This window comes from Paroedura picta, chromosome 1, assembly GCF_049243985.1.
Source record: "Paroedura picta isolate Pp20150507F chromosome 1, Ppicta_v3.0, whole genome shotgun sequence".
Lineage (NCBI taxonomy): Eukaryota > Metazoa > Chordata > Lepidosauria > Squamata > Gekkonidae > Paroedura > Paroedura picta.
Genome location: NC_135369.1, coordinates 151,901,494 through 151,913,640, shown reverse-complemented (window position 1 = coordinate 151,913,640; position 12,147 = coordinate 151,901,494). Strand labels below are relative to the sequence as shown.

Genomic DNA, 12,147 nt, shown 5'->3' with positions numbered 1-12,147 from the left:
TTGGAGATGGATCCTGAGGATATAATGCCATAGAGTCCACCCTCCCAAGCAGCCATTTTCTGTAGATCTCTGTCATCTGCTATCCTAGGAGATCCCCAGGGCCCACCTGGAGGCTGGTATCCCTAGGTCGCAGCCAATTTATGGTGACCAGAGGCTTTTCAAGGCAAGAGATGAACAGGTTTGCCAGTGTCTGCCTAAGAGTAACAATCCTGGATTTCCTGGGCGGTCCCAAGCTACATTTTATACATAAAAAGGCACAGCTCGATGGGGTTTTTCTTGCTGCATTTCTACAGGAGTTGGAAATGAATCCTCTCACAGCCTGCTTTAGAAACCGTAACCTCCGTCCTTTTTTAAAGCGATCAACTTTTAAAAACCTGTTTTTCAGGCTTCCTGAAGCGATGTCCCCTTTTCCCACGAGGTGGCGACATTGCGCTTTTTAAAGCCGGCTAACTTAATCGCTTCCCCACCGCCGTAGCGTAGCAAGAACTAACACGGCGCCTCTGAAAAGGGCTGTTGGCCAAGCGAAAGCCAGGCAAGGCGGGGCCCGAGGGAGAGACACGCGTCGGTTGAAGCGCATTTCCAAACCGCAACACCCACCACAAATAACAAAAAAAACCCACAAAAAGGCTGTGTCTGAAAAAGAGAGAGAGTGAGGGGGGGGGGGGAGGTTTGGCTATTTCGCAGTCCCGTGTTCTTCTCCCCGAGAGGCTGGCTGCCGTGTCGGCGGGCGGCGCCCCCTCCCTTCCTCCTTCTCCTTCCCTCCCACGAAGCGCTAAAGCGGCGCCGCTGTGCCTCTCCGCGGAAGCGCGCCTTTTCCCGGAGGCTCGCGAGAGTGGGACGTGCCGAGGAGGGCGGTCTGCGGAGACTGCGAAGGAGGTGACGCTGCTCGCCCCACAGTCTGGGCATGGGGCTGCCTGGGGGGCGGGAGGCTCTGGGAGGGGAGGGCGCGCGCCCGCTTGGGGTCTCCAGGGGCTGCCGCAGCTTCCGCCCCGAGCCCAGCCGCCTCCCTGGCTGGCACGAGCTGCTCGGGGCCGCGGGGCCGCTTCGGAAAGCCCTTCCTTCCCTCGCCCGCGACCGGCTCCTCTTGCCTGGGCACCTGGCCCGAGCCCCTGCAACCATTGCTCGCCTGCCTTGATGGGGACCCGGGGGGGGGGGGGCTTGTTGCCATGCTAAAAGACGGCTGTCTCGGTGCATGTTTGCAACTGAACGGAGAGGTTAAGTTTGCACGTGCCGAAGCCCTACCTTTTGCAAAACGGGAAAGGGCCATGAAAGATAGGCAGTCATGGGGGGGGGGGTGCTTTTAGTTATCTGCCTACTGGCTTCTGACTTTTCCTTCTACTGGAGACCGGGGTGAGCTGAATGGGAGGCCCAGATGTATCTCGACAAGATTACGGGGGAAACCATTTCTCACAGGGTTGCGAAGGACACAAAACATTGCATGGAAGAAATCCCTTAGACGAGGCCCTCTCTGCAGATTTTAATTATTTAAACGAGTTATGCCCTGCTTTTCTCCCCAGCAGGCACCTAAAGCTGCTTACAGCATCTTTTTTTCACCTTCCATTTTACTCGCTCAAGAAGACTGAGGGGGGTGGCCAGCCACCCAGCCACCTTCCAGGGCAGAGTGGGGATTTGAACCAGGGACTCACGGCTCTAGCCATTGCACCATACTGATACCCAGTGATGAGCGATTCAGTAAGTCTTGTGCCTGGGGTAGAGGCCTGATAGTGGGAGAAGCAGTCATTGCAAGCATAGCCGGCTGGTTGATCCTGTTTTGGTTGTTGGAGGGCCTTTGAAGGCAGTCAGATGTTCCTGTTGATACCTGTGATGCAGGCAGATAAAGGCAAGAGGTCCTGGCAGTGGCCAAGTTGACAGGCAGCAGGAGCATAAGTGCACAGAGAAATGAGGGCAGTAGTTCACACCTGCCAGCACCCTGTGGGTGCCTAGTTGGAAAGGCACCTTTCACCAGAACTTCAAATTATAATTGTTTTAAGAAGCCAACAAGAGTTTCAGCTTCTGGACATCTTCTGTTTCAAGGACAGCGATCAGATACTGTGTATCTTCATTGCAAGGGTAGGCAGCCGTCTCCAATTCTGTTGAGCCTGCGAGCCCTTTTGGAAAATGATTTTCATGAGGCTGGGACCCGTCCTAAAATGTTAGGTATCAAGCCAAGAATCCTCCTACAGGGGGGGGGGGCAGCTGCATGGCAGTCAGTAGACCCAGAGCTGATACTTTCTGGCCTCTTCTGAGGCGCTCAGGATTGCACTTTCCTATGAGAAGGAGGCTGCCTAATTCCAGTTTTGCTTTTGTTTTGTTTCTTCAATGAAAGAGCACAGTTGCCAGCACTGTCATAGGGAAAAGTTCCCAAGCTCAGAGACGGAGCAAAGTCAAGGACTCATGGTTGTAATGCACCTGTACAGTGCTTTTTTAGTCATCCAGAGAACAGGAAGCAACGTGAAGGTCCTTCGAACCCCCTCTAACTTTGATCCTCAAGACTCAGATCCAAACATGCTTTATTTTCTAACCGTTCAGGTTCAGAGTTTCATCGTGAGCCAGTTTGTTTTCCTGCATTGCGGCTGCAGGGACTAGCATTTTAAAGGACTGCAGGGCCTGCTTCAACTTGGGACCACAAAGTGCCATTTTCCTAAGTCAAAATGGCCAGGGTAGGGAAGTTATTGACTGAATTTTGGTGCTACGTGTGCAGGATTCCATTCACCCAGACCCAACATGTTTAGAAAATGCAACATGACGTTTGGTCTCAGAAGGCAAGCAGGTACCTGGCAACAGGACTGGGGATCACTGAGCTAGAAGTTATTCAAATAAAGAACATTTCAAAGGGGAACTGCCAATACTTAAAGTAGCAAAGGAAAAGGTTTTGCTTGCAAGGCATATAGGCCATATTCCAAGGATCCCCACAAGTGCAGAGGATTTTGCTGATATTTGCTTCCAGCTACAGCCTGATTCCCCTTATCAGGGGCTCTCCCAAAGCTTAAAAAAAAAACATTAACAGAAATTTCAATGGTGACCTTGGAGTATATATGGAAATATGGAAATGCTAGACTGCATTCCATATAAACCCCAAAGCATGTTATCGAAAATGCATTCTTGCAGAACTGTTATCGTTGCCTAATGGTGGCTGATCTACTTATTGATGCAGCTTTATTGCTCTTATTAGTAGATTTATTGTTGCTTTATTGTGATTGGGTTGGGTTGGGAGTAGGGAGACCTTATGCCAGTACAAGGAGATTTCCATTGGCAGAATAACACCACTAGTGAACCAGAACCTTTTGTTCCAAGCCATTATGTATTTAGTATTGGCAGCCATGTTGGAATTGACAGGCCGGAAAGAACTGTTTAGAATAAATAACAATGGAAGTTCTGATAAAGAAGGAGTACAGGGAGAAACTTGCTCTAGCGGTAGCCTCTAGCACCTGAGGGCACCAAAAGAAGGCTTGCTCAGATGGCCGTATTCAAGGGTTGCTTTGCTCCTGGAAGCCGTTTCAAGCACTGTGTTGTTGCTGTCATTGCAGGGCATGTAGATCGCATGAATTTATGTAGATTCTATGTAGATCGCATGAATTTTGCTACAGCATAGGGCAGGCACATTCATACAGACTGCAGGATCAGCCCAAGTGAAATGAAACAGTTTGCCCATTTGCAGCAAGAAACCATTATTGTTGGAGACATGACACTGTGGGAGGGATGAAGGATTATATTGACCCTTCAGTTACATCTGTATCTGAAGAAAGAGGTGTGGACTTTGAAATGCTCGGAAATCAGGTTGATCTTTAGTGTAATGCAAGACTCAAATCTTGATCTTCTGTTGCAGACCAACACAGCTCTCCACCTGAAGCTCCCTTCAGCTACATAGTTGAAGGTAGGTGAACTTTGGTCGCTTTAAGTTCAATATTGTTACACAAAGCTTGCCAACACATTCTGGTTCCTTAGAGAAATCAGCTTCATGACTAGGGGTTCACAGAGTCATTTTGATAGCCTTCGTTTCTTAACTGAGTTTTGTTAGAAGTCAAACTTTATTGCACTAGGCCATAGGCCATCGCAAGATCAAACACACAGTAAAGTTGTTCAATACAGTAGATTAGTTCAAAACAAACAAATCTATCAGTTGTCAACTGAACAGAGTAAAAATTCACTTTAACCCATATATTCTGCTCATCAGCTATTTAGGAGGTCCACAGTATTAGTCACAAGGCCAGCTCGAATCCACTGAGTTCTGTTATGTTCATATTTGTTCCTTTCTTTCTGCTTTAGATCTTTCATCATGAGCGTGGACTGGATTGGAGTTGCTTATGCTGCAGTTCTGGGTCTTGGAGGTGCCGTGGGATACATTCGCAAAGGTAGATCCTGTAGGAAGCAGAAAAATAAGATTATGTCATGCTTTCCTGTTCTCACAGCATCATTGAGAGTTGAGGTTAAGATAAGAGTTTGACTGGCTGCAGGGTATTAGGACAGAATGTGAGATACTGTGGCAGAAAGTGTGTCCTGTCTCCCCCCCCAAAAAAAAGAAAAGAAAAGAAATCCTGGGTTCTCTTGTGTAGCTCTGAGTCCATATTGAGAAATGGGCTCATTCGCGATAGACAGACACATGTAAAGACCACATACTGTAACAAGGGGTCAAGCAGTGAGGGAATGAAGTTTGAATCTAGGCCTTCTAGTCCTGTTCCCTAACATCACTGGCTCTCATAATAGTTTTCATTCCACGCCCTCTCCAGCTGTGACCAAATGTTAATTCACAGTTATGGTCAGAAGTATTTGCATATGAAAACGTCATAAGATATTCCGAGTTTAAGGGATAGGACGGGATGTTCGTTTATTAGATAAACTAAAACAAAACATCCACTTGGTGTAGTGGTTAGGAGTGCAGACATCTAATCAGGCAAGCCGGGTTTGATTCCCTGCTCCTCCCCCACATGCAGCCAGCTGGGTGACCTTGGTCTCACCACAGCACTGATAAAGCTGTTCTGACCGAGCAGTGATATCAGTGCTCTCTCAGCCTCACCCACCCCACAGGGTGTCTGTTGTGGGGAGAGGAATGGGAAGGCGACTGTAAGCCACTTTGAGACTTCTTCTGGTAGAGAAAAGTGGCATAAGAACCAACTCTTCTTCCTCTTCTTCTACTTATCTGCCTTCCCTTTAAGAAAAAGAGAGCTGAAGGCTCATTATGTCTGCCCAGCTAGGACAAATAATACTATAGTCATTTAAGTAAAGTGATTTCCATGCTGATAGTTCTAGGGCAGGGGTGGCCAAACTGGCTCTCCAAATGTCCATGGACTACAATTGCCATGAGCCCCTGCCAGCAGCCCATGGATATCTGGAGAGCCACAGTTTGGCCGCCCCTGTTCTAGTGGGTTGGCTGTGTTAGCCTGTTTCAGCAAAATAAAGCAAACATTCAGTGACACCTTAATAAAGACTATAAGAGTCTAATTCCACATAAGCTGTCATCAGAGTCAGACCTCACCTCATCCTATATTGCTTTTACTGAACTGGCCTTTTGTTTTCTTTTAATAAATCAGTTGTGCAGCCTTGCCATTTACTCACTTTATTATTTAAGTAAATCCAAAGATCGGATTAGGTTTTGCCCACCAGAGCATTTGAAACCTTTCTCAATTGATTGTTTTCTATTTTCTGGCGTTACATAGACGATAGCAATATGCTCACTAGAGGGAGTTGTTCCCTTGCATGTTAGATAGTAGGTCCCTTTTTCCATCCAGATATGCTTAAGGTCCCTGGAGCAGTTCTGGCAGATCATTATGTGAGGGTAAACACACTACTGATCTGCCTGCATGGGCATGACTAATCAGCTGAAGGCAGACAGTCAAAAGAGCACTGTGACATCTGCACACAGTTCAAGCCTCTGAGCCCACCCCACCCACCCCTGCTTTGGAGTTCTTTTGCCTGACCTTTGCAAAGTTGCTTCATACTGATGGGCAGCACAGCATTGGGAAAGGCCATGGCAGGCTGCAGTAGAACCCCTGAAATCCCAGATGCCTACTCAGTGGAATCCATGGGATCCTGCCCAGTGTCAATAGATGCTTCTTTCCTCACTTTCCTTGGCATAAAAGACCCATTTGATTTCAGTAACTTTTCCATGTGATTGCAGTGGAGAAAATACAGGCATATATACCAGGAAAATTATTCAGTTTGATGAACTTTCTGCTTTGAAGTTGCTTTGGATTCACAGTTCTGTGAGAATATATTTTAAATTAATATTTTCAAGTTTCAAGTCTCCCGTTTCTTTCAAAAAGTGATTTGTTTCAAAACTGATCTTTACGTGTTTTCTGTAGGCAGCAAAATCTCTTTGGTTGCCGGCCTTGTCTCTGGCCTATTGGCTTTGTATGGAGCGTACTGTGTGACACATAACCCCAAAGATGTAAAGGTATCATTATGTAAGTACCTTGGCTTAGTGAAAGAAAACGCACTACCACTTCAGTACATGCTTCTCATGGTTTCGGTGTTGTATTGTAAACAGAAATATCTCATGACCTTTTTGTCAGGATCATGGATCTTTAGTTCTGTGTTGTGATAAGAACTGCAGTTTAGTACACAACATTTTCTACAACAGCTGAAGGGGTCAGAACTCTTTGAGGCGGCGGGCATGCTCCGTGGGACCGAGAAAGCATTCTCCCCCCCCTAAACCCCGCTGAAGCCTGGTGCTCCTGCGGTCCCGCGAAATGCACCCTCTTTGAAGCATTCCCCAGCCCGTTCCCTCCCTCCCCCGGCGAAGCTTCACAACTCCCCCCACCCCAGGGCACCAAGCTGTGTCCTGGGGGGGGGGCGTTGGGGGTCTCGCTGCCGACAATGGCGGCAGAGAGCCCCTGGCTGGCTGGGTGGGCGGGAGTGGGCGTGGGTGTGGTGAGGTGATTGGGCCCTCACCTGGCTGGCCACGCCCACTCTCCTCCCACTTAGGGCTTAGCCAAATATGTAACAGCAACCCATTGTTACAGTTGTTAACCAACTAAGATAACAGCTAAACTCTATAAATTTGGGGGTTCAGACTAATAGCCTCAACTAATGGTTTAGTTGCAAAAGCAGAGTGCATAGGTGATAAAAGGTGACCCCATCAGTGCCAATACATCCACAATACATTAAATGAACTAGGAAGCTTGCTGAGCATAAGGGCGTGGGTGTGTGGTGTATTGTACTAAGATCTAGGCCAGAATATCCCAGAACCTGAAATAAAAAGGCCCACTCTACCTAATCAGAACTTTCAGCTGCACCCAATAGTGCAACCCTAGGCAGGTATACTCAGGAATAAGTCCCACTGTGTTAAGTGAAGCTCAGTCTGGAAAAGTGTGTACAGGTGCACTACAAGAGTATTAATAGGGTTTCGTTAATCTGAGCATAATTCATATTGCTCTCCTAATGTTCTTGCCAGGGTTCTACCCAAGTTGATTTGGCCATTGGTCTTTTGTCATAATACTTTAATTTCGGTTAGCTATATTATGCCTTTCAGGATTGTATAGTTTGTATATAATAAAGCGATTGCCCCCTACGGCACTCTTTCCTTACCTTCATACCTTCCTTCAGAGCATTGTTCAAACTGGGGAGGTGCATTCAATATATTTGAGTTGAAAAAAATAGCTGATAAATTTTATCAGTATTTTCCAGTTACTATTTCAGTTAGATATGAATTGTAGCTGAATTTTGGCTATCCAAAATGGCTACCCAAATTTTTGGGATGGCCAGATAATCAACTTTAAAGGCAATTCAAAGGATTGCAGTCCTTTTAAATGTTTTCTGGGTGAATTCACCACTTGCAGAAGGTATTTAAAGGGACAGTTTACCCTCTGATTGCCTTCAGAGTTCACTTGTGGCTTGCAAAAGGCATTTAAAGGGACTGTGATCTCTTTAAATGCCTCCCCCCCCCCCTTCAACTGAAAGCAATGGAGAATAGGAACACCTTCTTTGGATGCTCATAGAAATGGACTCCCTGGTCTAGTCTTTTTGAAACTTGAAGGGGATAAGATTGAGGAGAGACACCAGCAAACATGTTGCATCTACCTCAAAAACAGGCTACCCTCCGAGACTCTAGAAAGTCCTGGATTCATTCTCCATTATATCCTAAAGCATTGACTATACTGGAGTTAAAAATAATGATTCCCAAATATTTACTGAATCCAAACACCATTCCAGTGTTGGGATTCAGGAATATCAGGAAATACCAATATTTTTCAAGTTCAATATTGTTGTTGTTAGCCATTCAGTCGAGTCTGACTCTTGGTGATCCCATGGCCCAGCTGTCACCACAATCCCACACTGCTTCCCTTAGCCATGCAATGTTCTGGCCGGTGTCTATCCTGATCGCGTCCAACCACAACGCCCTTTGTCAGTTTGGTTCAATATACTCAAACCCCCTAAATGCCATTTTGTTCGGGGTTTTTTTAACACACCCTAGTTCTGCCACATTCTTGGGAAGCTCAGCTTATAGGAGCAGGACCCAAGAGAGAAAAAGGACAGTGAGGTCACCTTTAAATGTGGTGTACTAGTGAAATTTTGTGAGGTACCTTTTGCTCGTAGAGCATTATTTAAAAAAAAAAAGAATTGTAGTTAAAGAATGCCTATGTTGTGTTTTGGGAGGGAGAATGTAGCTGCCCATTCAGTTTTAGAATTTTTGAATTTGCAAGTTTGGAATACCCATAGTTAAGGAGTGCACACTCCGTAAGGTGCTACTATGCCTAGGTAGTTTACTTAAGTGTACTATTTGGCTTAGCAGATTAGAAGAATTTATATATATCTTGTAACATGTCTAATTCAAAGCACTTGGGAAAGACAGAAGCAGGATATTGTTAGTTTTTAAGGCTTTTTAAGAAAGTAACTATGTTGTATGTTTTCCCCAGTCACAGCATTTATTCTGACCACTGTAATGGGAGTAAGGTTTAAGAAGACCAAGAGATTAATGCCAGCTGGAATTCTATCAGGCCTAAGGTAAAAAAAAATATATCATATCTACCAGGGGGAGAAGAGTGGGACTTATGGCAAAGTAGTATTGTCCTGTTAGTGAGTACTTTAAAAAACTGAGTCAAACAGGTCCTTGTTGTTAGTTTGGCTGTGACACATAGCAAAGGAAGAATATATTATATTAGGTATAGAATTAGAATCAAGAACATTTTCATGTTCTTTCTTGACCTTAAGATTAATGCACAGGCAGCACCTGATGAAACCTGAGAAGTAGAGTGGTAGGGGAGATCTTGGTCAGGCTTTGCAGTAGCAAAAGTCTGCATAACTGATTGCTGCAAGTTCATAACTAGCAAACTGAAGCTTCTCTGAAGCCCTTCAAAAGTACTGCTGAAGGATGGATGGATGGATGGATGGCCTATAATGGCATTTGTTGCCGTGGAGAAGAAAAATCAACAAAAATTGGCAGAATTGCCTTCTCGTGCTGGGGCATAGCCCCATTCTATTCATAAAATCTCATGACTTGTGAAGAAGGCGTTCTGTTTTATTTCTGAATTGTCTTGAACACCATCATGGTAATATGCTTGCAGTGTAGTCCAGCCTCCACTGGTTCTGGGCCATCCCCCCCCATGCTTGGTCCCACCTAGACTGATCCATGCCAGTAATGTGAATATGCAAAATAACCCAATACACATATATTTGTATAAGTTACGCAGACTGCAGAACTCATCTGGGGCAGGGCAGTGTTACTGCCCTTTAAACATGAGGGGACTTTCCCCATAGAGTCCCCCTGCCAGTTCCCATCCCAGCTGAGAAGCTGTGGCAGAAAGTTGTTTCTTGCCTCTTTTGGGTAAAAATCAGCTCATCTGTCCTGTGATTTCGCCCAAGGTCAGCACCACAAGGGTGATTCAGGTGGGTAGCCATTTTGGTCTGAGGTAGCAGAGCAAAATCTGAGTCCAAAGGCACCTTTAAGACCAACAAAGTTTTATTCAAGGTGTGAATTGACGACCAATAAAACTTTGTTGGTCTTAAAGGTCCCTTTGGACTCAAATGTTTGTTCTGCCATAAGGGTGAATTTCTTTAGCATGCTGAGTAGCAAGGCGGTGAGTAAGGAACTTTGTAGACTCTTCAGTTAAACAACTTTATTTCTACAGACTCTGGGTAGAGCTAATCAATCAAAAGAAACATTACCAAATTCCTACAATTTATGGGACATTTTGTCTTTGCCGGTTGCATAGTCCAGACACACCTGCAAAGCCTCGTTCCCATCTGTCAACCCAAAAGCATGGGCGACTGCACTGCTTTCAAACATTAAAAAATGCAATGGCAAAACACCCTCCGAGGCCTCAAACAAAGGGGCAGCTCCCCTTTTCAGACCCCTTCCCACATGGACTCCTAGAGCCTTAGCCAACCTAGCTGACAGATCCTGGGTCACAAGCCCACCAAAACACATAATCTCCCATCAGAAAGTGATAACACATCAGAGAGCATGCATGCTTTCCCTTTAGGTTGTAAATGTAAATGATGCTGTCTATCCAGAGGAGTGCATCTTTCTCTCCCCATCACAGGGACACCTCTCCACGATTCCTATAACTGGCCCAGCATATCTTGCCCATCTGCCCCTCATCTCACAACATCATCTTTACGCAGTGGAAATTTGAGGTTATTGTGGTGAATCTTTTTATGCTTTGTTTTGTTGTAGTCTAGTACATTTAAATCCACCATTCCTCCAGGGAGCATCAGACAGCAAAAATGGTTCACCCCCCTTTTTTTTTTCCATTTTGTCATTGTAACAACCCAGACCAAGTAGATTAGTCTGAGAGTAGGACTTGTCCAAGGTGACCCAATAGGCTTTCATTGCAAAGTGGGGATTTGAACCTGAGTCTTCCAAATGAGAGGCTAATAACTGCTCCAAAGCATCCACCCTAAAAAGTGAGCCTTAGCAAACTACATGTCTCTTAATTTTACTCTTGTGTTTTTGTTTTTTTTTGCAGCCTGTTGATGATCCTGAGACTTGTGCTGTTGCTGGTGTGAGACCAAAGCAGCAAGAATCAGTATTCGTATCATTCCACATGAACAAACTTTGTACTTTGAATGTTTCCACGGAAATATGCAGCACTTCCTTTTGGTACTGAATGAAAACAAATGTTGTCACTCATGGATTTTGGGCTTCATTCTTCAAGCTATATTTCTTTAATGATGGAAATCACTGTGTTTGTTAAGGACAATTGACTGGCTTGTCTCTTTAAACATTTGTTTGCCTCCCCTTCCTCCTTCAGGCAGCAGCTTTGGAGAGGGAGGGGGAAGTGACAAAATATTACATGACATCTTTCTCCCAAATAAATGACTTTTGAAACCCAGATAAGTTATGTCATAGGACACAAATATGTAGACCTAGGTTGAACTTTGCCAATTATGCAATGAAATGGGACAGATTTGTAATACTGTATTGCAACCAACATCATGGATATCTTTTGCATTTCTAAAACGCTGTCAATTTCTACTCCTGTCTTGAAATTGCAAAGATAGAAACTACTGAAATAAAATAAAGTTTAATATTTTGAAAGCATGTGATGTGCAGTTGTTAACATTTAGAAGCTGCTTGTATAGTTCTGACTTCCATTCCTTCCTTCTTTTAGTGAACAAAGGGTCGCCCTTAAATGCATTCTTTTCCATGTTATCATCACTACAACCTTGGAAGGTAAGTTAGGCCTAGAGGAAGTGACTAGTGTGAGGTACCCAGGGAGCCCCATTGTTGGGTGGAGATTTGAACTCCTAAACTGTAGACCAGTGCACTTGTAATGCTTTAAGAAGAAGAAGAAGAAGAGTTGGTTCTTATATGCCGCTTTTCCCTACCCGAAGGAGGCTCAAAGCGGCTTACAGTCGCCTTCCCATTCCTCTCCCCACAACAGACACCCTGTGGGGTGGGTGAGGCTGAGAGAGCCCTGACATTACTGCTCGGTCAGAACAGCTTTATCAGTGCTGTGGCGAGCCCAAGGCCACCCAGCTGGCTGCATGTGGCCACTCCTAACCACTACACCAAACTGGCTCTTAAATAAGCAGTTGTCAGAGAGAAGCTATGTATTGTCACTTCTCTGTGCCCTTCCATAGGAAAAGTATATGTGAGCCAGTTTGGTGTAGTGGTTAGGAGTGTGGACTTCTAATCTGGCATGCCGGGGTCGATTCTGCGCTCCCCCACATGCAACCAGCTGGGTGACCTTGGGCTCGCCACGGCAC

At 45.4% G+C, this 12,147-nt stretch overlaps 1 protein-coding gene across 1 annotated transcript; it reads left to right on the top strand.

Annotated features, from left to right (window-relative positions):
* The first annotated feature begins 728 nt into the window (after window positions 1-728).
* On the top strand, window positions 729-11,479 carry TMEM14A (transmembrane protein 14A). The gene is made up of 6 exons (XM_077309169.1): window positions 729-876; window positions 3,827-3,874; window positions 4,267-4,352; window positions 6,300-6,401; window positions 8,853-8,940; window positions 10,905-11,479. Exons 3-6 carry the CDS (start codon window positions 4,277-4,279, stop codon window positions 10,942-10,944), a joined length of 306 nt encoding a protein of 101 aa, XP_077165284.1. The 5' UTR covers window positions 729-876; window positions 3,827-3,874; window positions 4,267-4,276; the 3' UTR covers window positions 10,945-11,479.
* Window positions 11,480-12,147: the final 668 nt, after the last annotated feature.

What these genes read in the sequence shown, in the direction of transcription:
- TMEM14A (XM_077309169.1), top strand. Translation starts at nt 4,277, where the DNA reads ATGAGCGTGGACTGGATTGGAGTTGCTTATGCTGCAGTTCTGGGTCTT. An exon ending in AGATGTAAAGGTATCATTAT is followed by an intron (nt 6,402 to 8,852) that starts GTAAGTACCTTG and finishes TGTTTTCCCCAG; the next exon opens with TCACAGCATTTATTCTGACC. An exon ending in GGAATTCTATCAGGCCTAAG is followed by an intron (nt 8,941 to 10,904) that starts GTAAAAAAAAAT and finishes TTTTTTTTGCAG; the next exon opens with CCTGTTGATGATCCTGAGAC.